Consider the following 26,933-nt stretch of genomic DNA (forward strand, 5'->3'; position numbering starts at 1 on the left):
CAATTGGTAGAATGTGCTTTAAATTGAAACATTAAACATTTTGCATGTAATGTCAGCATTCTCAATGGTCCAAGTGCATCTGATGTGCACACTCCGTTTGGGAATATGGCTGCATTGTTTGGAAACTTTGCGGTGGTAAACAAATTACATGGAAATTTGTACTAATTATAGTTCCGAGAATAATTGTGTCTGAGTTAACTGTATAGTATAGTTTGCAAACCATTTTAGGAAATGCATGTTGAGTACAAACATAAATGATAAGCCAAGTTAAATAAAGCTAATAGTTAAATAAAATTAATATGTTTTTTTTTCCTATATTCCCTGCAGGACTGCATCCAGGCGATTGCGGATTGCGCCTTCGTGTCCTCCGAGTATCCGGTAATCCTGTCCTTCGAAAACCACTGCAACCGCGCCCAGCAATACAAGTTGGCCAAATACTGTGATGACTTCTTCGGCGATCTGCTGCTAAAGGAGCCGCTACCAGATCATCCGGTAAGTGGCGATAGTCCGAACCAATGTATATCATATTGTTAATTTCGATTGCATATCGATTTAGCTGGATCCGGGCCTTCCGTTGCCGCCACCCTGCAAACTGAAGCGTAAGATCCTCATCAAGAACAAGCGAATGAAGCCAGAAGTGGAAAAGGTCGAGTTGGAGCTCTGGCTGAAGGGCGAACTCAAAACGGATGACGATCCGGAAGAGGACGCCAGTGCGGGCAAGCCGCCAGAGGCAGCCGCCGCACCCGCACCCGCCCCGGAAGCAGCCGCCGCCGCCGAAGGAGCGGCCGAGGGGGGCGGTGGAGCGGAGGCCGAAGCCGCCGCTGCCAACTACAGCGGCTCCACCACCAACGTGCATCCGTGGCTCTCCTCCATGGTCAATTACGCGCAGCCCATCAAGTTCCAGGGCTTCGACAAGGCAATCGGTAAGGGACCAATTGTGCCATTTTTAGATTTCAATTGAAAAAGAAAGCCGAAGTGTAGGGCAATAAATGCACTCAAGTTTGTTGGATTCTTCAAGAGCCAACATTTACTTAAATGTTGCTTAACTATATACATATACATATATATTTTTCATACATTCCATTATTAATGCATTTTAATTTGTGTCCCGCCAACAGAAAAGAATATTGCCCACAACATGTCCTCGTTTGCGGAATCGGCGGGCATGAACTACTTGAAGCAGAGCTCCATCGACTTTGTCAATTACAACAAGCGTCAGATGTCGCGAATTTATCCGAAGGGCACACGAGCGGACTCCTCAAACTATATGCCGCAGGTGTTCTGGAACGCCGGCTGCCAGATGGTCTCACTCAATTTCCAGAGCTCCGATTTACCCATGCAACTCAACCAGGGCAAGTTCGAGTATAATGGCGGCTGTGGCTATCTACTAAAACCGGATTTCATGCGTCGAGCCGACAAGGATTTTGATCCGTTTGCCGATGCGCCGGTGGACGGTGTGATTGCGGCCCAGTGTTCCGTTAAAGTGATTGCCGGCCAATTCTTGTCCGACAAGAAAGTGGGCACCTATGTGGAGGTGGACATGTTTGGATTGCCCTCGGACACGGTGAAAAAAGAGTTTCGAACGCGTTTGGTCGCCAATAATGGCCTGAATCCAGTTTACAATGAGGATCCCTTTGTGTTCCGCAAAGTGGTCCTTCCGGACTTGGCTGTGCTAAGATTTGGCGTTTATGAAGAAAGCGGAAAGATTCTGGGTCAACGTATTCTGCCGCTGGACGGTTTGCAGGCTGGCTATCGGCATGTTTCCCTGCGCACGGAGGCTAACTTCCCCATGTCGTTGCCCATGTTGTTCGTGAATATCGAGCTAAAGATCTACGTACCTGACGGCTTTGAGGACTTCATGGCCATGTTGTCGGATCCGCGAGGTTTCGCCGGTGCCGCTAAGCAGCAAAACGAACAGATGAAGGCACTTGGCATTGAGGAGCAGAGCGGCGGTGCCGCCCGAGATGCTGGCAAGGCCAAAGAGGAGGAAAAGAAGGAGCCACCACTAGTCTTTGAGCCTGTCACGTTGGAATCTCTGCGCCAGGAGAAAGGCTTCCAAAAGGTGGGCAAAAAGCAAATCAAGGAGCTCGACACCCTGCGCAAGAAGCATGCCAAAGAGCGCACCTCGGTGCAAAAGACCCAGAATGCGGCCATCGACAAGTTGATCAAGGGCAAGAGCAAAGACGACATTCGTAACGATGCCAACATCAAGAATTCGATCAATGACCAGACCAAGCAGTGGACCGACATGATCGCCAGGCACCGCAAGGAGGAATGGGACATGCTGCGCCAACATGTCCAGGACTCGCAGGACGCCATGAAGGCACTGATGCTCACCGTTCAGGCGGCGCAGATCAAGCAGCTGGAGGATCGTCATGCCAGGTGAGATAACTATCACACAACGACAACACATTCTAAACAAATAAACATAATATTTGATGCGTAGGGACATCAAGGATCTGAATGCCAAGCAAGCAAAGATGTCGGCGGATACCGCCAAGGAGGTACAAAACGACAAGACCTTGAAGACCAAGAACGAGAAGGATCGTCGGCTGCGTGAGAAGCGCCAGAACAATGTGAAGCGCTTCATGGAGGAAAAGAAGGTGAGTTCTGTTCTATTCCTAATAACTCAACTGAATACATATATATGTATTTATTTGCTTACAGCAAATCGGAGTTAAGCAGGGTCGTGCGATGGAGAAACTAAAGTTGGCGCATTCGAAGCAGATCGAGGAATTCAGTACCGACGTGCAAAAGGTACTGAACGAAACACGGCCGCAGACCGACACTATAACCAGTATTGAGACTGTACTTTAGACAACCACACCTGTACAGCTAGAAAGCGATAAACCGTAAACGATAAACGTTATAATCTATAACCTAACGACATAATATGAATCAAAAACGAAACAGAAAACCCGAAACTGAAACTAAAGTGAAGATATGCATCCCAGATACGATTGTAGTTGCTGTAGCCCCTTAATTTTCGATCGAGAGAGTGTGAGAGAGAGAGATTATCGACTGGGGATGCATCTTCCGATAAACGATAAACACTAAACGATCACAAACGAAAACCCAACCTAACCGAACCCATCCGTACTAACCTGAAACGTAATCGATCAGTCAGTAGCTGCTAATCTTTCACACTAACTGCTAAGATGTAATTATCTACTGTTTCCTATATATGTATTATATATTTATTGGTACATGTTCATTTTGTTTATTCATCGTGTGTTCTACTTTTACCTGATTTTCCGACTTGTTGAGATAATTTCGAGCACGGTTTCGCGATCCTATTAAAAATGAGATTGCGTTTTTGTTTGATGTGGCTCCTTATTTTGCCTTGCTTTTAAACATCTTTTTTTGATTACTTTGTTGGCCAAATACTTATGATTTGAAAATATTACCACCTTAATACTGAGTTGGCTTAATCATTTTTATTTATTTTTGCTTTCTGTGCTTTTTTATCATTTTTGTGCGCTCGTGTCAAAATCACTATATCCTTAAATCTTTGGTCTTAAACTGTTTTTATTTTTCACCAATAATTATAAGTGTTATATAATTCTTGGCTTGAATCCCATAATCCGTTATACCAAGCTCGCGGTTTCTACTATTGAACTACCTTATGGGTCTCTCTCTCCCTCTCTCTTTCTCTCTCTCTGTCACTTTCACTCTCTAAATCTGTCTCTGTCTAAAAAAAAAACCCAATCTGTCGTCACGTCCCCTTACCATAACGCCTAGTCATTTATTGTTTGCTGTGTCACCCCAAATCGCTAATGGCAAAGTAATTGAGAAAAACTAAAATGATATTCTATATATTCTCTTGCTCTTTCTTTCTCCCTATCTCTCTCTCTTTCTGTCTCTTTCCAACACACGTACACATATGCCCATTGTCTCTCTTTCGATTTAAACCACCAAAAATCACACAATTTGTTTACTTTTGCAATATATTTTGTATTTGCTGTCTCACACGCTGCCGTCTGTCAACCAAAATCCAACTGCCGCTTCAAAAACAAGCTTATGGACATGTACAAAATCGAGGAGGAGGCGTATAAGACGCAAGGAAAAACGGAATTTTATGCCTAAGATTCCCAGATCAATGGTCAAAAGGGGAAAGAGCACCGCGATACCAAACAGAATAATAAATAAAAAAAACACACTAAAAAACAAAAAAAAAGAATGCTGATTTAGCTGAAGATGCTAACATATATACTTTTCCTTATATACTACATTTACACACTCATCACTCGAAAACACACACTCGCCCACATCTTGAAAACTTAACTTTACTTACAAATATTTATGTATATGTCTTATGCCGGAAGCATAAGCTTATATTCTTAATACCTAGAATTCAAAAACACTTTGTGCTTTATATTTATTTAAGATTCTGATGAAGATAAAAGGATAAGGAAAAAAAGAGTCAATGAGAGGGCCACGCAGTAATGTGTGCAGTTTATTGGGGACGTGCTCCTCTCGAATTCATTGTAATTTATTTTGAAAAACAAGAGAAAAAAAAAACAACCAATGAAAAATAAAGGATACCAAAATCTTGTAAGGTATTTTGTGCTAACAACACAATAAAAACGGTACACCGATAAGTTTAGACCACACACAGTGCGTTTCGCAGCTAAAAGAACTATATTTTTGTTCTTTTGAGCGGTGAACAGTTCGCACTGTACACAATCATATATGTATACATAACACCAACCTAACACCCTGCCCCATATAGTCGTACGTTTCAAGTGAACAACTTACATGAGTTTCCGATTCTCCACCTAATAGCTTAGCCAATTAACTAACCAGTAAGCCGAAGCCATCAATTAACCAGTTAAGCAATCCAAGGCGCCCACAATTATTCGGACACCCAAACAGCCCCAGACAGAAATGTTTATGTAATTCGGTAAAAAAATATAGTAAGAGCTGGAGAGTCTTTTGAAGAGCATTTATTTTGCAAAACCTTCGGAGGAAAACCGTTAAAAAAAATAACAAAAGCCGAAAACAGTTTCACATGTCGTATATAATATAAATATAATTACCAAAGTATTAAATGTGTAATTCAAACAAAGAAACACCCCTACCGGCAGTTATATATATAACACACGCTCACACCTACCACACACGAAAGTAATAATAATTTCTGAATTATTAAAAACGTTAAATAGTTTACTTACATAAAATGTACATTTTTATTCGCTCTGTATTAGTTCCGATCTTATTTCCAAATTGATAACCCGAACGAGATAAAGATATTGCGATTGTGTACTACCAGAAAAAAAGTAGCCAAAAATATATACATATATACACACAGAACAAAGCATACATATGTAGATTTAGTAAATATTATACCAAAGTAAGAGACAAAACTAACAACTTAAGATAGATTCTGTTTGAATTGTCAAAAGCGTTTATGTTGCACTCAAAATTTGCTGTTTGCATGTATTTGTAGTTGTTGCAAAGCCAAACGAAAAAAATTAACAAAGAAGAAAACCAAGTACATAAGAAACCGAAAATGTAGAAAATTAAATGAACGAAACTAAGGCAAGGATGCAAAGAAATGTAATGTAATTTCCCATAAATTCTGAATTGGTTTTAAACTTGAATATGTGCCCTAAAGATCGAAAACGGAGAAGCGTTTACACTGTGCTATTAACGAATCGAAAACATTTAGTTAACTCATACAAGGTAACTGTACTAAATTATGTACAATATTTAACCAACGCCTACGACTATGTATTTAGAGAATTGATCGAGTTTTATGAATGTGATAAGCGGTTACATTTTATTACACGAACGCGAGAAAAAGCGAATCCCAACTACCCTTTATCTCCAATACTTTCGCCTTTGCCAACACTGTCTTAATTATAATTTCTCCCCAAGGGCACGAGTTGAAGGTTGGTTGGATGGAGGAAAACGATTGCAAAGCTTTGTATGATATGTAATATAATGTGCCAATCCCAATGTTAACCAAAAAACGAGAAAGTGAAACGAACATTGTCTAACTGAGATCGCAACTAATTTATTTATTCGCTCGTATAATGTATACATTAGATAGAGGCCTAGCCTCTTAGTCGAAAAGCCCTCAAATTTGGCACACTTATAACACACAAAAATTATTGGCGCGGGTAAAAACTATTCCGGTTAATACTTCAAGGACTTGTTCCTTTTTTTTTCAAGTTATTGTTTCAATAATTGAAGGTATTACATTTACTACGAATATAATTCATACATTGGCTTCTCAAGAGCACTATTAGTGAAGGTTTTTTTTTTCAAAGGCAAGTGGACTTTTCCCTAAAACCAAAGAAAGCGTATAACGAAAACAAACAAGAATGTTGCCATATAAAACCAAAACTGAATCACTCGAGGTCAATTTAAGAAACGTTACCCCGCCAATCGACGGATTCTCTACACTTAGTAAATGTGTCAATTTTTTATGTTTATTTTTTATATATTTTGTTGGTATTTTTTTTTTTTTTTTGTAATCTTAATAAGTTGTAGTCTTTAATGAAGCGCTAGAGCAAAAATGTTACAGGATATGCACGATGGTGTAACCCATACACTTGGGGCCACCCTGTTGTAGTTTGTACTTCTGTGAGAGCAAAAACCCAGATTATGATTATGAATAGCGATAGCAAGCGAGACAGATAACTCGCGGATGTATCTACTATCTACGTATTAATTGATTATGTTTTTGCGAACAAACAAACAATGTAAAATGAATAGTTTAAAAAGAGGTCGCGGGACAAGAAGGTTCTTGTCGATGAAATTAACTTATATTAAAAATGCTGCGTATGAACTTATGATTATATACTATGAACTATATATATTAAACTATTATGATTATTATTATTATCTTTATTATGATTATTATTACGATTGTTCCGATATCGAATAACTTTAATTGCAATAAATCCTATTCCAAAGCGACTCTAGAGATTTTCCCTAGATTTCTCCTTTTAATTTGGATTTTAAAAAACACTTACTCTTATTTGTAAGCCAATATTTGTGGCCAGCACTAAGCTTACTTTATGTTTTAGTTCTAGCCTCATATCACCGCTGTCCCAAGAGATGTGCTATATGTTTGAAACCGACAATTCGACCCCTGCAAAAAAAAAAATAGTTTAGTTTAGTATCCTATAAAGTTTTAAGATATTGCGAACTTTTGCGAGAAACCAAATGAGCCCAAATGTTAGAACAGCAGCCTCACACACTATGCATCATACATATATCCAATCCAATATATACAGATACAGAAACGGATTCTCTATTGCTAAGATTCTAGCCTGAGTGCGTTTGTTGATTTTACGGAACAAGCTGAGAACATAAAGCATACTAGTTAATGGACATTAAATAAAAACCAATACGAAAATTCTTTGGGTTGCGTCAAAGATTGTAAAAAACAAAAGATTTAACAACTAAGACGTTACTGGGTGTTTTGGTGGTTATTGGAAATAAATCTTAAAATGAAATTCGCCTATCTTTGTCTTTTAAAGTTGCTTACTAAACCATCCTGTTTTATAAAAATCAAACAAATAATGATGGATTATGCGATTATTCCTGAAAGTATCACTGACGACTGGTGTATTAAAAACAGTCTTTTAGGACTACTTTCAATGGCGTAAATGGTTGTGTTCACTCTTTTTAGCACTGAAATCAATCTTAGATTGATGGATTGATTAGATGATTGATAAGTATGTAAATTTTTATATTTTTTTTTTGCAGCGTTATGCCATCCTTATCTCGAAAGTCTTGCTAAAGATTGTTGTAATAATAACATTCTATTAGGAATTGTTCCAAGGATATGAATGGTAATCATTCGTAATATTTGTCAGAAAAAATAGCACAATTTTTCTTGCAGCTCTAAAACCATTTAGTTCAAGGATGAATATCAAGTAATTGATGCATAAAAACAATTTACTTCATATTTGTCCAGGATCTAACATGATTTCGTTTTTTAACTTGATATATTCGTTCCTTTTTATTCAGAAATGTTTTTTAGGCACCTTTAAACATTTTTAGGAAAATAAAAACTCGTTAAAAATATTTAAAAGATGGTATACATGTACATATATCAGTATATTGTGTAGTTTAGCGAAAGCGTTTTTTTTTTGTTCATATTGTTAGGCAATTATAAACGAATTTAGGGAAATAAAAACTCGTTCGGAATGGGAAAAAAAATGAAAAATGAATGAATATTGGTAATAACTTCTCGATGCGACGACACATGATGTCTTGATTAGGATTTTAGAGGAAACTAGTTTTCGTTATTAAACCAGTTTCCTGTGAAACCTAAACCAAGATATCAATTTGGTTTTTTAACACTAGAAGAATACAGCGCGCGAAATTATGCTATTAATATTTACGGAATTTCCGTTTATCCAAGTTTCGCACCATGGATTGAGTCTCCGCTGAACGCTTACCGATAATCATCGACGTTTCGACCCATCTCTAACCGCAAACGCATCTGGCCACTCTACCGCTGTGTTGTTATTGTGCCAAAAGCCAATTTACCAATCAAAAGCACAATATCGCGTATATAGATAGTGCCCTCCAGTGAATCCGGTGACCTGCGGCAAGAATCGGGTTAGTCCCATGAGGTTGTGATATACACATACTTTACGTTTGCGCCGGTGAACAAGATGTGGAAACTGCTGCAGCGTTCGGGGAATGCAGTTTCTGTAGTTCCCAGACGGAGGTGGTGTTCACCTGGCCTTTCGAATGCAGTGCGCCTGTCTAGTAGCCAGATGGATCCGGCTGATGAACGGGTCCTGCGGAAGCGGAAGTTTCAGCCGCAACAGGCGGCCGATCTTAGCGAGGAACTGGCCGGTCAGCTGCCCGTCAAATCCCGGGTGGTCATCTGTGGCGGCGGCATCACCGGCGCCTCGGTGGCCTATCACCTCGGACTGAGGGGATGGGGTGGCGAAACGCTGCTCGTGGAGCAGGATCGCGTCGGTGGCGAGCTGCCCTGGACTGCCTGCGGATTGGCGGGTCGCTTCGAACCTAGCTACACGGAACTCAAGCTGGCTGAGTACTCCATAGATTTGATCAAGCGACTGGCGGAGAACGGTTTGCCCACGGGATGGCGGCCAGTCGGTAGCCTGAATCTGGCTCGAAGTTGGGACCGCATGACCGCCTTCAATCGCATGAAATCGCAGGCCTTGGCGTGGGGCATGCATTGCGAAATCCTTTCGCCAGAGCAGTGCGCCCAGCACTGTGAACTGCTCTCCTTGGACGGCATCGAAGGTGGCCTTTGGATACCTGAAGACGGGGTCTGTGATCCGCAACTCGTTTGCCAGGCCTACATGATCGAGGCCCAGCGATTGGGAGTCCGCATAGTCGAACACTGTGCCATCAAGAAGATTCACAGCGAGCATGGCAAGGTGAGGAGTGTGGAGACGACCGCCGGCGATGTGGAGTGCGAGTACTTTGTGAACTGCACGGGCTTTTGGGCACGCGAGGTGGGCACTTTGTCCAAACCGGTGGTTAAAGTGCCGCTCAAGGCGGTGGAGCACCACTATTTGCACACGAAACCCATCGAGGGGCTCAGTCCGGACACGCCTTTCGTCAGGGATTTCGATGGACGCATCTTCTTTCGGGAGTGTGAAGGTCACATTCTCGCAGGCGGGTTCGAGCGCGAGGCAAAGATGGTGTACGAAGATGGAGTGATTCCCCTATCGCAAACAGCTCGCCAACATCCGCCGGATTGGGATCACTTTCACGAGCTGCTCGATGCCCTGTTGCTGAGGGTTCCCTCCTTTAGAGATGCCACGTTGGATAGGCTAACAAATTCGCTGCAGGTATTCTCTCCCGACTGCAAGTGGATCCTAGGGGAAGCACCTGAAATCCAAAATTACTATGTAGCAGCTGGCAACAAGACAATGGGTGTATCGGCATCCGGAGGCATTGGACGCGTCCTCACCGATCTAATAACCAAGGGCTCTACTTACCTCGACCTGCACATCCTGGACATCAGCCGGTTTCTGGGGCTGCACAACAACCGAAAGTTCCTGCGAGATCGCTGCAAAGAGGCACCGGGAAAGCACTTCGAAATCAACTACCCCTTCGAGGAGTTCCAGACCGGTAGGAACCTGCGCATGTCGCCCATCTACCCGCAACTCAAGGAGGCGGGCGCCGTTTTTGGGCAGTCGATGGGCTACGAGCGACCCAACTACTTCGATCAGCAGGACAAGCACGGTACATTTATGTTAATAGGTTTTTGATCACATCTATTGTCGGTTATTGAGATGTTCATATGATACAAATGAATGCGCCATTCAATGTCTATCTGAATATTTAAAAAGTACAGATAAATACGTTCGAATGGTACATCATAAGTAATTTCTCATACGCCAGCGAGTTGAATGTTTACAACAACTAGATAATGCGTAACTACCTAATGAATGAACTGAAAATCATTAGTTCGAAACGTATTATTTAATTATTGCAATATAATAGCATATGCATATAATATGAATCTACACACACAGTTTATTACAAGAATGGTACATCATAAGTAATTTCTCATCCGCCATCGAGTTGAATGTTTACAACAACTAGATAATGCGTAACTACCTAATGAATGAACTGAAAATCATTAGTTCGAAACGTATTATTTAATTATTGCAATATAATAGCATATGCATATAATACGAATCTACACACACAGCTTATTACGAGATGTTTTTTCGACGCCAGTAAACTGAAAAATTTCGCCGAGCCAAATTCGGTTGGATTTATAGTTAAAAGACAAAATTCCAACCGTATTTACCTCAATGAAATTTGTTTCTACGCAATAGAAGCCATTCCCATTCACTCACCGAGTTGACGACTCATTCTTCCTTCTCCGGCTTGATTCTATATTTCAGATGAGTTCGGGTTGCCGCGCTTTCGTATTGCCCAAACACGCACCTTTGGCAAGCCGCCGTGGTTCGATCATGTGGCCTCAGAATACCGGGCTTGTAGGGAACGCATTGGCATAGCAGACTACAGCTCCTTTACCAAATACGACTTCTGGTCGAAGGGAAACGAGGTGGTGGACCTATTGCAGTACCTCTGCTCCAACGACGTGGACGTGGCCGTGGGCTCCATCATCCACACAGGCATGCAGAATCCCAATGGGGGCTATGAGAACGACTGCTCCTTGGCACGCCTCTCCGAGCGGCAGTAAGTAGCTTGCCCATCCAGCTCAACATGGCCAGTGAGACGCTCATCATTCGCTATTTCAGCTACATGATGATTGCACCCACCATTCAGCAAACGCGCTCCATGTGCTGGATTCGGAAACACATGCCCAATCATCTAAGGGCCAAGGTTAATGTGGCAGATGTGACCTCCATGTACACGGCCATCTGCATCCTAGGACCCTACTCCCGCATCCTGCTTTCAGAGCTCACCGACACCGATCTCACGCCCAAAAGCTTTCCCTTCTTTACCTATAAGGTGAGAGATTTCGAGATTCATGTTAATTTATATTAAATATTTTTTACCTACCTAATCTTTGCCAGGAATTGGATGTGGGATTGGCCGACGGCATTCGAGTGCTGAACATTACCCACACGGGTGAATTGGGCTATGTCCTATATATTCCCAACGAATACGCCTTGCATGTGTACTCCCGTCTGTATCAGGCAGGCCAAAAGTTCAACATACAGCATGCAGGTGAGTCGTTGAAAAGCGAACTAACTTAAGCGGCTTCATTACTTGAACTACCTATTTGCCCATTTTAGGTTACTACGCCACCCGCGCCCTGCGCATTGAAAAGTTCTATGCCTTTTGGGGACAGGATCTGGACACCTTTACCACGCCGCTGGAGTGCGGACGCAGCTGGCGCGTCAAATTCAATGTGGGTTAACAGACAGAGAATAGTCCCTTAATACCGAAAACTTATATGCCATTCATATTGTCTTTGCAGAAACCCATCGACTTTATTGGCCGCAATGCGCTGCTGAAACAGCGCGAGGAGGGCGTTAAGCGAATGTATGTGCAGCTCTTGCTGAACGACCACGATCACGAGGTGGACATGTGGTGCTGGGGCGGCGAACCCATCTATCGCGACGGGGTCTACGTAGGTATGACCACCACCACCGGCTATGGGTACACGTTCGAGAAGCAAGTCTGTCTGGGCTTCGTGCGAAACTTCGACGACGAGGGACGGGAGCTGCCGGTGACCAATGAGTACGTGCTGTCCGGCCACTATGAGGTGGAGGTGGCCGGCGTACGTTTCGAGGCCAAGGTCAATCTACACTCGCCCAATCTGCCCACCAAGTTCCCGGATCGGGAACGCGAGGCCTACCATGCCACGCGCGACAAGCCGGATCAGGCGGATCTTTTATCGTATGGTGGTGTGACCACGGTCAAAGGCACCGGAATACCAACGGATGGGCACGGACTGTAGGGATCGACGGAGCTGGGCTCCCGACCAATATCATCTGCCATCTGGACGTGCCAAGCAATGAAGAACTTCGTTCATTTCTGGTTCAACTCGAGAGTCTCAAAAGCAAAGCGATATTATTACGATAGGGAATCGAGCGAATATGAGATAGGCAAATGATTACAACCAAGTGGTTATGCTGCTTAACATAGAGGAAACCCAAATGTGGTGGAATGTTGAGTTGGTCGAGTAGGTTTGATGTGGTTAACTAGATATTTTTAAAGGGTTTTTTTTTTGTTCAATTTCAATTTGTTATTTGAGACAACTTTAACCACATCTGTTAGAGAACTATTATCAAATCGTGTTCGTTTAAGCATCGAAGCCTAAGTACCAAAATGCCAGAAGATTTCGGGTGATTTTGATTGTTTGTCAAAAGTGGTGTCAATTAAACGTGTATGTACAATAAGCTCCACATGCGATGTATATATAAGATATATCGCAGTATATATAAGAATCTTCCGTGATATTGGAATAATTGAGGTTTTTGCACATTGTTAAAAAAATGACACAAAAAGGTTACACATTTTGCTCATGAAGAAAAATAATCAATAATAAATTTGTTAATGAATATATGAGCTGAAAACTAATAGAAAATATTTCTGAGCAGTTTTTCAGAAAGTTTTGATTAATCTTTTTTTTTTACTAACCCAGACGATTGACTTTGTAATTTATGGTGTGCTACTGTGTGAATCACACCTCATATTATAAATTATATTGTACTATATTTATACAAATACATTTACTGTTTACAAATGCCTTATAAGATGTTGATCACCCAAAGCTGCCAAAAAGGTTGAGCAGCTGTTTGTTGCTCGGGGTGTATTGGTTTTTCGCTGGGTTTTTGGTTTTTGGCCAAGACAGTCAGTCAGGCAGGCGTGTGCTAATGCCCAGAAAACTCTGGTCCCAAGATTGCAGCACATGTTTTGGCCAAGTTTCGACGACCGGCTTTGGCTTGGTTTGCTTTTGCTTTGCTAGCAAAGTTTGCTTCCCCAAAAATGCAGATTCAGAATTACGGGCTACTGGTGGTCGGTGTCTGTTGTTCCAACCCCAAAGCTCCCCTACTAACCCCTCCTTACTACTACACCCTGTATGGCCTGGAGTCACTTTTGGCCACGCTTGGCTAACTCTTCTGGCCAAGTTCTCCGCTTCACTGTTTCTCGGTCTCCATTCTCCATTCCCGCCAGTTGTGTAGGATTACAAACTATCTTTTTGTTAGTAATTAGCTGCACACGATAAACGTGACATTATTATTGTTGCCAGGCAGTTGGGCAAAAGTTTGGCTCTGATCTGAGACTGGAAACCCTGCCACATTCCCTCCCCTCTGTCGCTCTTGGACCATTTGTTGGATTTGTTGGCCCGGCTTTCTTCGGCTGTGGCCCATTTAAATTTTGCAAGGATGAGCATGTGGATGTAGTAGATGAGGACGAGGAGCTGGTCTCGCCGGGCCGTTTTACAAATGAGCATTTGTTAAATCAAAAATTCAAGTGGCAACGCCGCACTCCAATGGCGCCAGCCATCCAGCTCTTCGTCATCCGCAACCACATCCCAGCCAGAAATGATCAATTTTGAGACCCCCCCACCCCCCACCACTCCACTTGCCAGCAAAATGTACTCACCGTCTGTCTGGTGGCTCCTCCTTCGGGTCGTGTAATTTATGCCCATTTATTGTGTGGTCGCTCCTACCGTCTTGCCTTTGCCTGTGGTTTCTGCGGAGAGCAATCACTGAATTTGCATACAAATGTCCCATCTCCATGGCATCCCAGACCGGCGTGGACTTCTGATTCTGATTCCGATTGAGAATCAGATTTTGATTTCGGTTGCCATCGTCTTCGCAATTCTTGCACCGCGTGTCTAGGGTCAATTTCAATTTGTGGTCTGAAAAATGGAAACTTTAGACATGAGACTCCATCGCGCGCTACACATACATATACATACATAAGGAAAAAGGAAATATGAGGCTACGCAGAATATTTCGGCAAATATTATCAATCAAAATTGTGACTGATGACAAATCCGTGGAATAAAAAGTCCACATGTGCTTCGCTAGAATTCTAGATCTTTCGTTCTGATGGAAAATGTTGGCAGGAAGATTTCAAAGACAGCATTTTACAATGAGATAATTTCCACAGAAAAGTAGTTGCGTATAAGCACGCGCATTGTTGAAGTTTTAGTTTTTGCCTTCAAGCTACATAAATCCACTTTACTGTTGTAGGTTGTTAGTTATAGAAAAACACAAATAAATAAAATTGCATTGCTTGGATTTGTACATCATGCATTATATAACTTTACTGTAAAATACAATTCGCACAGAAAAAAGATTGGATTATTTTCTGGAAATTCGCGAAGAAAAAGTTTGCTTTACTTCTATTTGTAGGTTATACTTGAATTCGGCAAAGAAAAAGCATGGTTTGCTTGTATTTGTACTTTAAACATCACACATAACCCAACATTTTATTTTCTGGAAATCTGCGAAGAAAACGATTCCTTTACTTGTATTTCTAGGTTATACTTGACATCGGCAAAGAAAAAGCATGGTTTGCTTGTATTTGTACTTTAAACATCACACATAACCCAACATTTTATTTTCTGGAAATCTGCGAAGAAAACGATTCCTTTACTTGTATTTCTAGGTTATACTTGACATCGGCAAAGAAAAAGCATGGTTTGCTTGTATTTGTACTTTAAACATCACACATAACCCAACATTTTATTTTCTGGAAATCTGCGAAGAAAACGATTCCTTTACTTGTATTTCAAGGTTATTCTTGACATCGGCAGGGAAAAAGCATTGTTTGCTTGTATTAGTACTTTAAACATTACACATAACCCAACATTTTATTTTCTGGAAATCTGCGAAGAAACGATTCTGGCAAAACACAAAATTAAATCTGTATAAGCCTCGGGAATCAAGTCTTCTGGAAAACCACAAAATATATAAATCACGTTCCTTGCCCTCTTGCAAAATGTTCTTATAATTATCTTATGTACATAATTATTATATATGTAACTGATTCTTACCACATTTATCCTTTTTGTCCATGTATAGCACCTAGCACCATGCGTCCGAACTCGACGAGAGCTGACCAAGAAAAGAAAGAATGCTGGAATTCCGATAAGGAACTTTAGAAGTAGGGACTTATCGATTGGTCGACCTCATTAAGGAACAGTTATAAGAAATATCGATTCCCCGAAAGTTTCGATATTCGAAAGCGTCATTCGTTGGCATGATTATTAGCCTGATTAGCCTGATTCTAATATTCTAAAATCTATTGTAGAGCTTTAAAAACATCATCAGATTCAAAATTGAAGGTGACTTAGACAATAAAAAACAATGAAAATTACCATTTTTTAAATAACGTGGAGTTAGTTGGCCACCCTAAATTAACCTATAATTTTTAAAGGCTTCTTAATCGGTATCGCAGCTTTAGGGAGTTGCCAGCTTAAAATTTGAATATTGTACTGATTTTAACATTTGTACACATGTTGTTTACAAACATTCTGGATTTTAGAACATCAAGATGTACGTTGCATTTCATTAAGTTTCCAGCGCCAAGAGGATGGTGAATACTGGAGATCAAAAAGGAGCCCAGCGAAGAGTCAATAATCCTAACCATACTATTCCAGTTCCTCCGGTGGCAGGTGCTGTACTTTCCCAACTTTATTTAAAATTCTTAAATAACACGAAGCATTTATATTTATTTTAAAGTTTGTGGCAAAGATCAGGAATAAACACACAAGGGAGCTGAAGAAGGAATCGAAATCAGTTTGGACAAGTCCAAATTCTTCCGGATTTTAATGGATCTTCATGTGTTTTTGAACAGGTAATAAAATCTGTATAGGAGCAGAAAAGTTGCGCTATATTCAAACTTTTGCTTAAATCTATAGAGCAAATGTTTCGATTTAGCCTTAATACATATGTAATTCGTCGCTCTTTTTGTTATCATTTTAAAATGTTACATCTTGTTCGCTTCATGACAGTGCCTATGATAAGCAGTCTATTTCTCTATACAAGTCCCCAACAAAATGCGAACAAAAGACGGTCCACAATCATTTGGGAGCAGGCAGTGCTCATGTCCTCGTGTCCATTGGTTCAATATTTGCCCATCCGGTGGATGCGGCTGTGGCCCGGAACTCAGAGGTGGAGCATTAGAACTCGGCCTCCTCCGTCCGATGTTTGCACAAAATTAACAAATGCCGAAATGCCGGAGACCATGAGCCGGATTAGTTTCGATGGGATAATGATTTCAAATCTCTGGCCAAAAGTAATGCGCCTCATTAGTGGCTAAGCTCCCGGCTCCATGGTTTTCCACCGCCTTCGGTCATGTGGATTCCGTCCGGGCTTCTAGTCCGGCAAAAGACAGACTGCGGGATAAAGAGAGAGCGCTTTTGTTTGCCTAATTTTCCACGTTGATTTTCTAGCCGCAAAACAAATGAAACGTTCGCTGCATATTAAGCATCTAATTTAATTTGCCAGAGCGCAAAACCAAAAAGGAAACTGAAGCCGGGAAAAAGAAGTGGAAAAGTCAACCCCCGGGACGACCAGTGGGTGGTGGGATATGGGTGGGTGGCTTTGATTTTGGACTGGCTTAAATGCTTCATAATGAAAATCTGTGATATCTTGCGGTACGGCTTTGATTTTTCCCTTCTGTTTGCCGTCACTCAAGTGGTTGATGTTGATTGTTTGTCAATAGAGGACGGGCACTCAGGGATTCGGCGACAAGTCCGTTCCTTGGGGCGATTGGCATTGGGATTACAACTTTGGAGTGCCAGGCACGTTCCAAGAAGTTATTAGTGACCGTGCCTAAGCCTTTGATTGCCCAGCTCTTATACATACATACCTATCTATATCCCCCCTTTTTCTGTGGCCAAATCCATCCTAATTTGTTCATGCCATTACATTTAAATATGCGGATATCTCGGACTCGGATTGGTCCGCTTTGGCCGCAGTAACTTCCTATGGTTGGATAGCTACGACATGGTGTCAAAGCCACGTCACTGTGCTTAAAATGCTTAACAGTGATTAGATAAGTAAAATATCTATAAAATCAAATGAACTTAGTATCAAAAAAAAAAAAGCTTACAAACTTCTATTATTTTTTCAGATTTTCGAACAACCTGGAGGACACTGTGTTCACCCAAGTGGGCACCTTCCTTGCCGCGACACCACCACCACCCACACCGGCGTGACAAGGCAGGCTTCGCTTTCCGCGCCTTTGCATGCGACAAGTTTGTCACTGTGATTTATGCCTGAGAGGAGAGGGTTACACCACCGAACCGACAAGCGGGTGTGGTGGGTGAATAGTCAAAAAAGCGGGTACACACGGCCGTGCCAGTGGAGAACAAGGGGCGGCAGTCAAAAAGACAGCCGAGCAGAGGAAGCTGAGCCAGTCGGGCGCTGGCAGGCGTCAACAGGATGCGGAGGACGAAGGAAGGGGTGGATCGGCGTCGAATGGCGAGTGGCGGGTGGCGGGTGGCGGAGGAGAAAACGGATGAGCAGGCGAAGGAGCGAACGGCGGAGGGTTGCGATTACAGTGTCATTGGCAGCGTCGACGGCGTCACTTTGCGCACTGCCAAGTGCAGCCACCAGAACCGAATCCAATATCCAAATCACAGCCACACCACCCAGCCAACGAAACGGGGAAAGAAACGACAAGCAGGGCAGGGGCGAATACACGCCCAACAGCTACAATTGAAAATTTTATTTCATTTTTATGGCTTTTGGAAATTAAATTGTTGTCATCGCATACAAAATTAACCAGAGCAGCGGGATTTGCATAGCCAGTCAAGAGGTGTGACCTCTAACCCCCACCATCCATCATCCACCATCTACCATCTACCATCTAGCAACTGGCACCCAACAGCCACACGACATAGTCACCGATGTTATTGTTATAGCCGCTGTATCTCACCCGCTGGGCCTGCGGTCTTTAACATTTAGCAAAACATTTGATTGCCATCAGGATAATCCCGAGGGGATGTCCCAGGACGCGAGGATGTGGGCTGCCAGGAGCTGTTTGATTGCCCGGGAGGAGTATCACATCTCCATAAAGCTCACAAAGCCCGAGGCCTTAAATAAATGTTTATTTTAAGCAATATAGTCAAGCATTAAAATGCAAAACTTAAAGACTGTCAACGAACTTTAACAAACGTGCACGAGCCAAAGTCAAGAGTAAATAAGGCCTGGAAAAGAAAGGTAACATAAACTAAACATATTAATTTGACACCCCTTCCACATTATGGCTATATGGCTATGGTGATATCATCCAATGTACAGTTTTTGTTTCTTTTCTTTTTAGCTGGGAGAAGCCACTTCGATGGTCAGCAGCCAAAGTAAAATCTTAGATTTCCAACTTTAAGTTTCCCGACAGCCGGAGTCAATTTGCAATTAGATGTTATCCAAAGGCAAACGGACACCCAGGAAACGGGGATTTGAACAAGGTCCCGCATAAAAAACTAAACACACGCAGCAATCAATCGATTAAAAAAGGGCAAAGGAGGAAAAGTTTTGAGCCGTCGGTGGGCGATGGCACAGACCAGACTAGACGCGGAGGTGAGCGTGGACGAGGCGGACACCACCTATGGTGTCCAGATCGAGGTCCTGCCGGAAGGACACCCCAGGGACCCGCAGGCAGCTCAAGGAAGTCGCCTGGCTGGCTTTTGTCTAATGCGCCGCTTATCTTGATATTATTTGGCCATAAAAAAGGACACGGACACATGGTCGAGGAATGGGCACGGATAACACTGGAAGAAACATTTCACACAGTGAATAAAAAAAGGTACATTTATTTTTGGTTAAACATTTTTATTCGTTGAATTCACGCATTTTGTTTGTCAACCTATTTCAGAGATCCGCGCAGCGCTCTTTTGGCTTACTGATTAAATGCCAAATGTGCCAGAATCATAATATAACCGAGACATCGAGATGTTCTTAAAAATCGTTGACATTCTGCACCCATTTTCCGGCTGTAACCCAATCCTCCAGCCAAGTCATTGTGCTCCTAAGGGCAAGGAAAATTGCAACATTTCACATGTCACAACGAGGGCGATTTCCCTACCACCCAAAATAAAATGGACCATGTCGAATCCTGCGGGTTCCGTTGATTTCCTTGCCCGAAAAAAAAAAAAACCCAGCCACGCGCGTTTCAAATCCCTTTAGTTACACTGTTTCAAAATTAAATATTTACATTTTGTATGCGGAGGCGGATGCGGCGGTCATGAGGTCTGAATCTCGATTCACATGTGGGTGTTTTGGCCGGAATGGTGGTATCTAGCTACTGGATACACTGGACATCTAATCGGTCGGTGGTGGGCTGCCAGCTCCGTCAGCTGGCCGTGAGCACTTGTCGTGGACAGTGGCGCAGCTGGTCAAGGGGTAATTTCGCTTCAGATATATTATATTATTAAACAGACACTGCAGTAACTTTTACCTTCATTGAACATACTAGTCTTCCATCTAATTCATTAATTGCCTTACAGGACTTGCCGACTAGCTGGACCCCACCGAGTGACGCCCCTGCCAGTCGCATATGAGCTCAGATCATCAATTCCCCGTTGGCCGGATGGGGTGGTGGCCACCATGCAGTTTCCGATGCGCGTTTATTTAGTAATTTGTTTGTCTCCCGACTTAGTCACGGTTTATGGTTGACATTTATTTTATGAGCGTGAAAAATATATCTCTCGCCAGTGGCAGCCACACCACCCATCGCGGGATTCCAGGCGGGGTTGCAGGCAGGTGGCTGCACCACCCACTCCACCCACATGCGCCACTTAAGCCAATTTTGATAGCGGCTTATTGATGGTCGAGCGACTGGCGATTTGTGCATTGGTCTCGCTCGAACTTGCTGATTGAATCAGTGCGGTAGTGGGACAAGGACGAGATCGATGGGCAGTTCGTGCTCGCTCGTACAATCTGTACTCCTGGTCAGGCGAGTCGGATCTTAATGGCTAGTTCGAGCACTTGATATATGGGTAAGTTACCCAGTTGCATTATTGGTTTTTAAATAATGGAAACGTTTTAGAAATGCCGGATCGACAAGGCAACCAGCGACAGATAAGAGGAAATGTCGTCTGAATTTCTCTACGTTTGGCACTTCCTTAAGCGAGTATTGTTAACTGCTGCTAAGCCCATCAATTATGCCGGGAGGCATACCATCCTTACAAACTTATTGGCCTATAAACTAATCGCATAATTGCACAAAAGTAATTATCCTTGGGCTGAGCCTCGGCTAGCTCATTGTGCAGCAACTATGCGGCACATCCTATATCCTGCATCCTGAGGCATTAGTGCTTAGCCCTCAACCCCTGGCGCTCTGATTTTTCCACCTTGCTGGCCAACTATGCGGCTCATCCGCTCCGCTGAACGCCGCCAGAAGGAAGTGCCGTGCAGGACCCAAATCGCAGGACGCAGGGCTCAGATCGCTGCAAAACAGTTGAAAAAACACAACGGGCCAAACAACAAAAACAAACACAAGGACATCTCTTTGTTTGCAGAAAGCGAAAGAGAGGTGAAATTAAAATCAAGCTGTTGATAGCAATCACACACTCCTGGCTGCCTGAAATGAATAAGTACACAGCGAAAAATCGTACAATCTTGAGTATTTATTATTTAATGCGTGAATTTGTAATAGATCGAGGTGATGCTGGTGCTGGTGCATAACATTGCTCAATAAGCGGACACCTTGTTGGATTTTTATGGAGACCATGGTGCAGGCACTTCTCGCAGTGGTCATGTCCTGGCTGTTGTCCCTACAATTCCGATGACGTTGCCAAGAGAGTGGGATGCATGCATCACTAGCCGTCACATGGCCAACTGTTTTGGCTTCCTGCTTTCGACCAATCTGCGACTGTCATCCGTCATTCCATTTACTGGATGCTTGCCATTTCTTTGGCTCCCGAATCTCCGCCTCTTCATCTGCATCTCCTCAAAACAAGGTAAAGTAGGGTAAATTGATGTAGTTGGGGTTGACATCCTCAAGTGGCCCAGTGGGCATTGTTCGACGATTTGCGTTTGTCGAGCGCGCAGTAATTAAGTTGAAGTTGCACAGTAGATCCCCGATAAGCATAGGGATCAGGATACGGTCACGGTGGTTAGGGATAATCCCCCAGATCAAAAGGATACGATCCTCGATCTTTTGTGCCTCCTTTGAACATCAATCGGGGCAATTGGATTGACAATATCAGATCGCCGGAAGGGGATCTGCTTCGAAATAATTGTGAACCACGGTAATTGATTTGCAAGGAATCATTATGTTTAGCTGCGGTGCTCTGACTCCTCTAGATCCTGATCTATATAGAACCTTTTATAAGAATTTTGAAAACGATCACAAAAGAACAGTGACAAAGCACTGAGATATTCGAAGTCATCAAGGCAATCATTACCCTCTGCCTTTAAGCTACTCATTAAAGTCATCTAATGAAGCACGGCCATTAGTGATCGATATTTGCTCCACCAAACGGTAAAGATCAGCAATGAAGATCACTCTATTCTCCCCCAGTTCTTTCTAACTCTCGGCCTTTGTGGCCAATTAGCTGCTGCCACAAAATGAAATCATTTCTCACAGCTATTGCTGGGCCTTCGACCAAAGTAATTAATTGGGGGAAATTATTTCCCCCGTCCACCCGTCCACTCTCTCTGCTGCTCTTTCCTCGGCTGAGTGATTCTCCAAACGGACAGCCAATCGAAGCGAGAGTCGCTATCTGCAAGAGTGCCAGAAGACTGGGCAATCGGCGAAAGACTGGGCCCGAAGACTGCTCTTGAGGGCTAAACGCGACTGCAACCGAGAGAAGCGCATACTTTCCAAGGCAATTATCGAATGCCAGCGTGTCAGCCTCGACTCCCGATTCTTCGGCTACCCCCTCAAGCCCCGATTGTACCGCACCAACCGATTCTGCAGTCTTCGTAGATTCTACCACTTGAGAGTCGCCAGGGCGTCGCCGGTTGGGAGAAGCGGGACTTTCGGCCGTCTGCAGTTTCAGTTTCCCTGACGCCAACAACGCCTCATCGTGTTTGTTTGGCCGCCAGAGCCGTCAGAGCCGCCACCGCAGCGACGCCAGCACCACCAGCACCACTACCACCACACAATGCCTGCCGCTCCGAGCAACAGTGATGATCATTTGGCTTTCGGTATCATAACCTAAATCATAATTCGAAAAAAAAAATCAAGCTAAGAACACATTTTGCAAGAACGACAAGTAGTAGAATATACCTCACACCGAACGATGTACATTGTAAAGAAAAATATCTCTTATGCATTGTTTATAATTAAGAATTGAGAATCATAGCAAACAAAAACTAAAGCATATGATAACTTTGAACTACTCCTTTTTTTTTAAGCAAAGTTTCAGTTTATTTTATCGAATATTTTCTTGCTAATTTTCAGATGGAACCATGTCATCTCTGGCTGGCTAAATGGCTCTACGCAACTGCAACTCTTTCGTTGCCCCAAATTGGCCTTGAGGCAATGATTGGCTGCCGCTGCTGCCCAGATGCCGGCACTACCCTCCACCCCCCAGATGGACCACCCCCTTGGGCCACCACAAGAGCCCCAGTCCCCCCGCTTTTTTTGCGTTTCTTTCGCACTGATCTCAGCTGTCGTCGCTTGTTAGTGCGCACGCGTGTCTTTCTCTCTCTAAGAAGCAGACAGCGCGTGTGTTCCCCTCTCCATCGCACTCAACGCCCGCCCAGTCACGTCCTCTCACTCACTCCGCCAGCTCTCCCACTCGCACCCATCACGATCGTGAGGCGTTGATGGCGATGGCGCTGAAGCTGGCGCGCATGTGCAACGCAGCCACAAAATCGCAATTGCCGGGACCAAAAACCAAAATGAAAAAAAGTACGGAAAAAAAGAGTAACCAAAAGCTTGAGCTGGCACAACGTTGTAAGACATAGTTTGTTGCCAGAGCCACTCCCCCCCCCCTCCTTCCCCTCCACCACACCGCTGTGCCCCTGTGCCTGTGTGTGCGGGACCTCCCGCAGATAATTGCCCATCATCTCATCAAGTTCCGCCCAGCTATTTAACAACCGAGGAGCAGGAGCTGCAGGAGGAGGTTCGGGGGCCCCGAGAGCAATGAAACCCACAAAACAAGACACCAAAATGATGAACGCGACCACGCAAAGTAGAAGTAGCTGCCCGATCTGGGAGTCGAGGAAGGAGTCTGGCTCCAGACCATACAATCCCGAGGGCCGCTACGTGAGTTTTACCCTAGCCAAATAAGAAATATGCTTATTATTTCACTACAGTAAATATTCCTCTTCCCGTAATTAATACAACACACATTTTTTTTTTTAAATATTTTTATATTTATTGAATTACATAGTTTAGTTTTACATATAAGTCGAATATACTTGGTTCACTTAATGATTACGTCTATTTCTATAACAAAGCTAATTATACTCTCTCTATCTTATAGGTTCAGCAGGAACTTCTCGAGCGGCCTTGGGCTGGCGCCACCAACATTGAGCAGCAGCTTGGGGCGGCGGCTGCAGATCGGCTCCAAATCGCAGCAGTCCAGGTTGCAGCTCCACTGCAACCACAGGCATCAATAGCACCACCGACGACGAAAAAGCAGGAGGAGACCAAGAAGATCCAAGCATGTTAATCGAGTCATATCGATTTTGGCGTGGTTCGTGTCTCGGACGTTTTGCCCAACCACCGTCCTTCGCCCCCCCAAAAAGGGGGAGGGTCCGATCCCATCAGCGAACTCGTAACTAAATTGAATCCAATTGCAGACGAGTCAGGCCAAATAACTGTGAGACATAATGAATGAGTGTTGGCCAAATTGCAACTTGACTTGCCAGCCGGGCAGTTAAGGGTTAATGGATGGGCACCAAGGGATGGCTTGCAGGGGGGGTTCAGAGGATGGTGCTCTGCATCTTCCAGTTTATGGCCCAGCCACTAATATCTCAATTGGCCAGCGGAAGGTTCGATTAACTGCACCATTGGGCCACCCACCTGGGGCATCTGCACTTGGACATCTGCATGAATGCATCCATAAGGGCAAATGAATCATTCATTCTAAAAGAGTGTACAGTATTCACAGTTTATTTGAATGTAAGTAGATAGAATAATAAGTAGATAGAATGTTATTGAAAAGCTTTAGTGTTGAGTATTTTGGTCCACACATAAACAATGACACGGGGCCTTGTATATGTGTGCGTAAGAAATGTAAAAATTAATTTTCCGTCAAAAAACAATCCGATTTTTAGGCAGAACATTGTAAATATTGGTTCAAAAATGGTTTGTCATACCTCGTTGCACTCGTAATTCAATTCCCAATCGATTGGCATTCAAATTTGGGAACTTTAATTTTTTGCCAATTTTTGCAAATTTTGATGATGTTACCCCTTATCAAAAATGTGAAAATTCACGGAAAAATTAATTTTTGAAAATCCATTTAAAAGTGATAGGGGTAGTTAGCATTGGTAATTAGCTTCACAAAACAGTTTACTGTTTAGCTTTATGACAATTTTTAGCCAAGTTGTGATGAAAAAACTGTAAGTAAATATCGAATTTTCCGGTCAAAAATAAACATATTTTTAGGCAAAACATTGTAAATATTGGCCGTTGCGCTTGTAAATTTTTTAACTAGAATTTTTTCCCAATTTATTAAATTTTGATGACCCCCTACCAAAAATGTGGAAATTTACTCCTTCGAATCCGCCAGCCCCTTCGAGGACGCCTACCCACGCTATGCAGGACTTAGAGGACACTCCGATTATCACCATCGACGACGAGGTTCTTCACGACGAGGACGACAAGGACAACTCCCAGGTATCCGCTGATGGTGGCTAGCAAATAACAAACCCCAGTGATAAAGGAAAAATAAAATATACACGAATTTTCAATTGGAATTGACTTTTTATTGGGAAAATTGGGTGAAGTTTCGATTTTAGCCGGAGTTTGATTTACAGTGGCCACCAGCTACAGATTATGGTCTCCTGGTACTCATAGGTCCATAAGTTTGCCAAAAAACGGTGAATTTTTGGGAAAATTGTTAGATTTTTCGATTTAAATTACCAGGCGAACAGGAATTCCAGAAGGTGACCATCGATCAGTTGGTTCCCAGTATACACCTGCTACTCAATTATGGTTGCCTAGTAACAAGTAATCCAAAATCTAAAAAGTTAGCCACAAAAAACCATTATTTTTAGGGCAAATTGTTAGATTTTTCGATTTAAATTACCAGGCGAACAGGAATTCCAGAAGGTGACCATCGATCAGTTGGTTCCCAGTATACACCTGCTACTCAATTATGGTTGCCTAGTAACAAGTAACCCAAAATCTAAAAAGTTAGCCACAAAAAACCATTATTTTTTGGGCAAATTGTTAGATTTTTCAATTTAAATTACCAGGCGAACAGGAATTCCAGAAGGTGACCATCGATCAGTTGGTTCCCAGTATACACCTGCTACTCAATTATGGTTGCCTAGTAACAAGTAACCCAAAATCTAAAAAGTTAGCCACAAAAATCTGAATTTTTAGGGCAAATTGTTAGATTTTTCGATTTAAATTACCAGGCGAACAGGAATCCCAGAAGGTGACCATCGATCAGTTGGTTATCAGTATACACCTGCTACTCAATTATGATCGCCTAGTAACAAGCAACCAAAAATCTATAAAATTTGCCACAAAAAACCATAATTTTTAGGGCAAATTGTTTGATTTTTCGATTTAAATTACCAGGCGAACAGGAATTCCAGAAGGTGACCATCGATCAGTTGGTTGTCAATATACACCTGCTACTCAATTATGATCGCCTAGTAACAAGCAACCAAAAATCTATAAAATTTGCCACAAAAAACCATAATTTTTAGGGCAAATTGTTTGATTTTTCGATTTAAATTACCAGGCGAACAGGAATCCCAGAAGGTCACCAACGATCAGTTAGTTATCAGTATACACCTGCTACTCAATTATGATCGCCTAGTAACAAGCAACCAAAAATCTATAAAATTTGCCACAAAAAACCATAATTTTTAGGGCAAATTGTTTGATTTTTCGATTTAAATTACCAGGCGAACAGGAATCCCAGAAGGTCACCAACGATCAGTTAGTTATCAGTATACACCTGCTACTCAATTATGATCGCCTAGTAACAAGCAACCAAAAATCTATAAAATTTGCCACAAAAAACCTAATTTTTAGGGCAAATTGTTTGATTTTTCGATTTAAATTACCAGGCGAACAGGAATTCCAGAAGGTGACCATCGATCAGTTGGTTCCCAGTATACACCTGCTACTCAATTATGGTTGCCTAGTAACAAGTAACCAAAAATCGAAAAAATTAGCCACAAAAATCAGCATTTTTAGGGCAAATTGTTTGATTTTTCGGCTTAAATTACCAGGCAAACAGGAATCCCAGAAGGTGACCAGTATGATCACCTGGTACCAAAAATTAAAAGTTTTTAGGGAGTGTGAGTTATCCCGCCCACCCATTGCCAGTGTGGATCCATTTTTTTTTTGTCAGTTTATTTATTGTTGCTCCATTTTTAGTAGCTGACAAG

General features: G+C 42.7%; 2 protein-coding genes, 1 long non-coding RNA gene and 6 other non-coding genes across 14 annotated transcripts in view; 3 read left to right on the forward strand and 6 right to left on the reverse strand.

The window, feature by feature from the left end:
* The window catches only part of norpA (no receptor potential A), a 42,783-nt gene extending 35,323 nt beyond the window's left edge, over positions 1-7,460 (forward strand). For 4 of the 6 annotated variants that reach the window (NM_001169190.2, NM_001014720.2, NM_001297931.1 and 1 more), the window contains 6 exons: positions 328-492; positions 557-923; positions 1,119-2,382; positions 2,447-2,603; positions 2,668-2,757; positions 4,018-7,460. In NM_001169190.2, coding sequence (NP_001162661.1) covers positions 328-492; positions 557-923; positions 1,119-2,382; positions 2,447-2,603; positions 2,668-2,757; positions 4,018-4,086 — 2,112 coding nt within the window. In that variant the 3' untranslated portion in view covers positions 4,087-7,460. The remainder of the gene's footprint in view (positions 1-327; positions 493-556; positions 924-1,118; positions 2,383-2,446; positions 2,604-2,667; positions 2,758-4,017) is intronic. The other 2 variants (NM_167008.2, NM_001014721.3) reach the window with 1 other exon arrangement.
* Positions 7,461-7,857: 397 nt separating this feature from the next.
* mir-982 (mir-982 stem loop) lies at positions 7,858-7,950 on the reverse strand. The gene has a single exon (NR_047753.1). It is a non-coding gene; the product is annotated as a mir-982 precursor RNA (primary transcript).
* Positions 7,951-8,230: 280 nt separating this feature from the next.
* Positions 8,231-8,300, reverse strand: mir-303 (mir-303 stem loop). Its single transcript, NR_047755.1, has one exon. It is a non-coding gene; the product is annotated as a mir-303 precursor RNA (primary transcript).
* Positions 8,301-8,468: 168 nt separating this feature from the next.
* CG3626 (uncharacterized protein) lies at positions 8,469-13,188 on the forward strand. The gene is made up of 6 exons (NM_131934.2): positions 8,469-10,194; positions 10,866-11,163; positions 11,226-11,439; positions 11,505-11,658; positions 11,727-11,842; positions 11,912-13,188. Exons 1-6 carry the CDS (start codon positions 8,640-8,642, stop codon positions 12,392-12,394), a joined length of 2,820 nt encoding a protein of 939 aa, NP_572162.2. The 5' UTR covers positions 8,469-8,639; the 3' UTR covers positions 12,395-13,188.
* On the reverse strand, positions 10,361-10,451 carry mir-983-1 (mir-983-1 stem loop). Its single transcript, NR_047757.1, has one exon. It is a non-coding gene; the product is annotated as a mir-983-1 precursor RNA (primary transcript).
* Positions 10,535-10,633, reverse strand: mir-983-2 (mir-983-2 stem loop). Its single transcript, NR_047759.1, has one exon. It is a non-coding gene; the product is annotated as a mir-983-2 precursor RNA (primary transcript).
* On the reverse strand, positions 10,698-10,787 carry mir-984 (mir-984 stem loop). The gene has a single exon (NR_047761.1). It is a non-coding gene; the product is annotated as a mir-984 precursor RNA (primary transcript).
* asRNA:CR43614 (antisense RNA:CR43614) lies at positions 10,838-15,523 on the reverse strand. The gene is made up of 3 exons (NR_047763.1): positions 15,449-15,523; positions 14,047-14,305; positions 10,838-11,432 (listed from the first exon to the last, which is right to left on the reverse strand).
* lncRNA:CR46499 (long non-coding RNA:CR46499) lies at positions 15,323-25,272 on the forward strand. The gene is made up of 12 exons (NR_182250.1): positions 15,323-15,395; positions 15,477-16,069; positions 16,137-16,251; positions 17,533-18,623; positions 18,727-19,206; positions 19,276-19,802; positions 19,907-20,398; positions 20,449-20,995; positions 21,058-21,361; positions 22,810-23,619; positions 23,840-24,480; positions 25,094-25,272. It is a non-coding gene; the product is annotated as a long non-coding RNA:CR46499 (long non-coding RNA).
* The last annotated feature ends 1,661 nt before the right edge of the window (positions 25,273-26,933 follow it).

The sequence above is a fragment of the Drosophila melanogaster genome, chromosome X (genome assembly GCF_000001215.4).
Source record: "Drosophila melanogaster chromosome X".
NCBI classification, from domain to species: Eukaryota; Metazoa; Arthropoda; class Insecta; order Diptera; family Drosophilidae; genus Drosophila; species Drosophila melanogaster.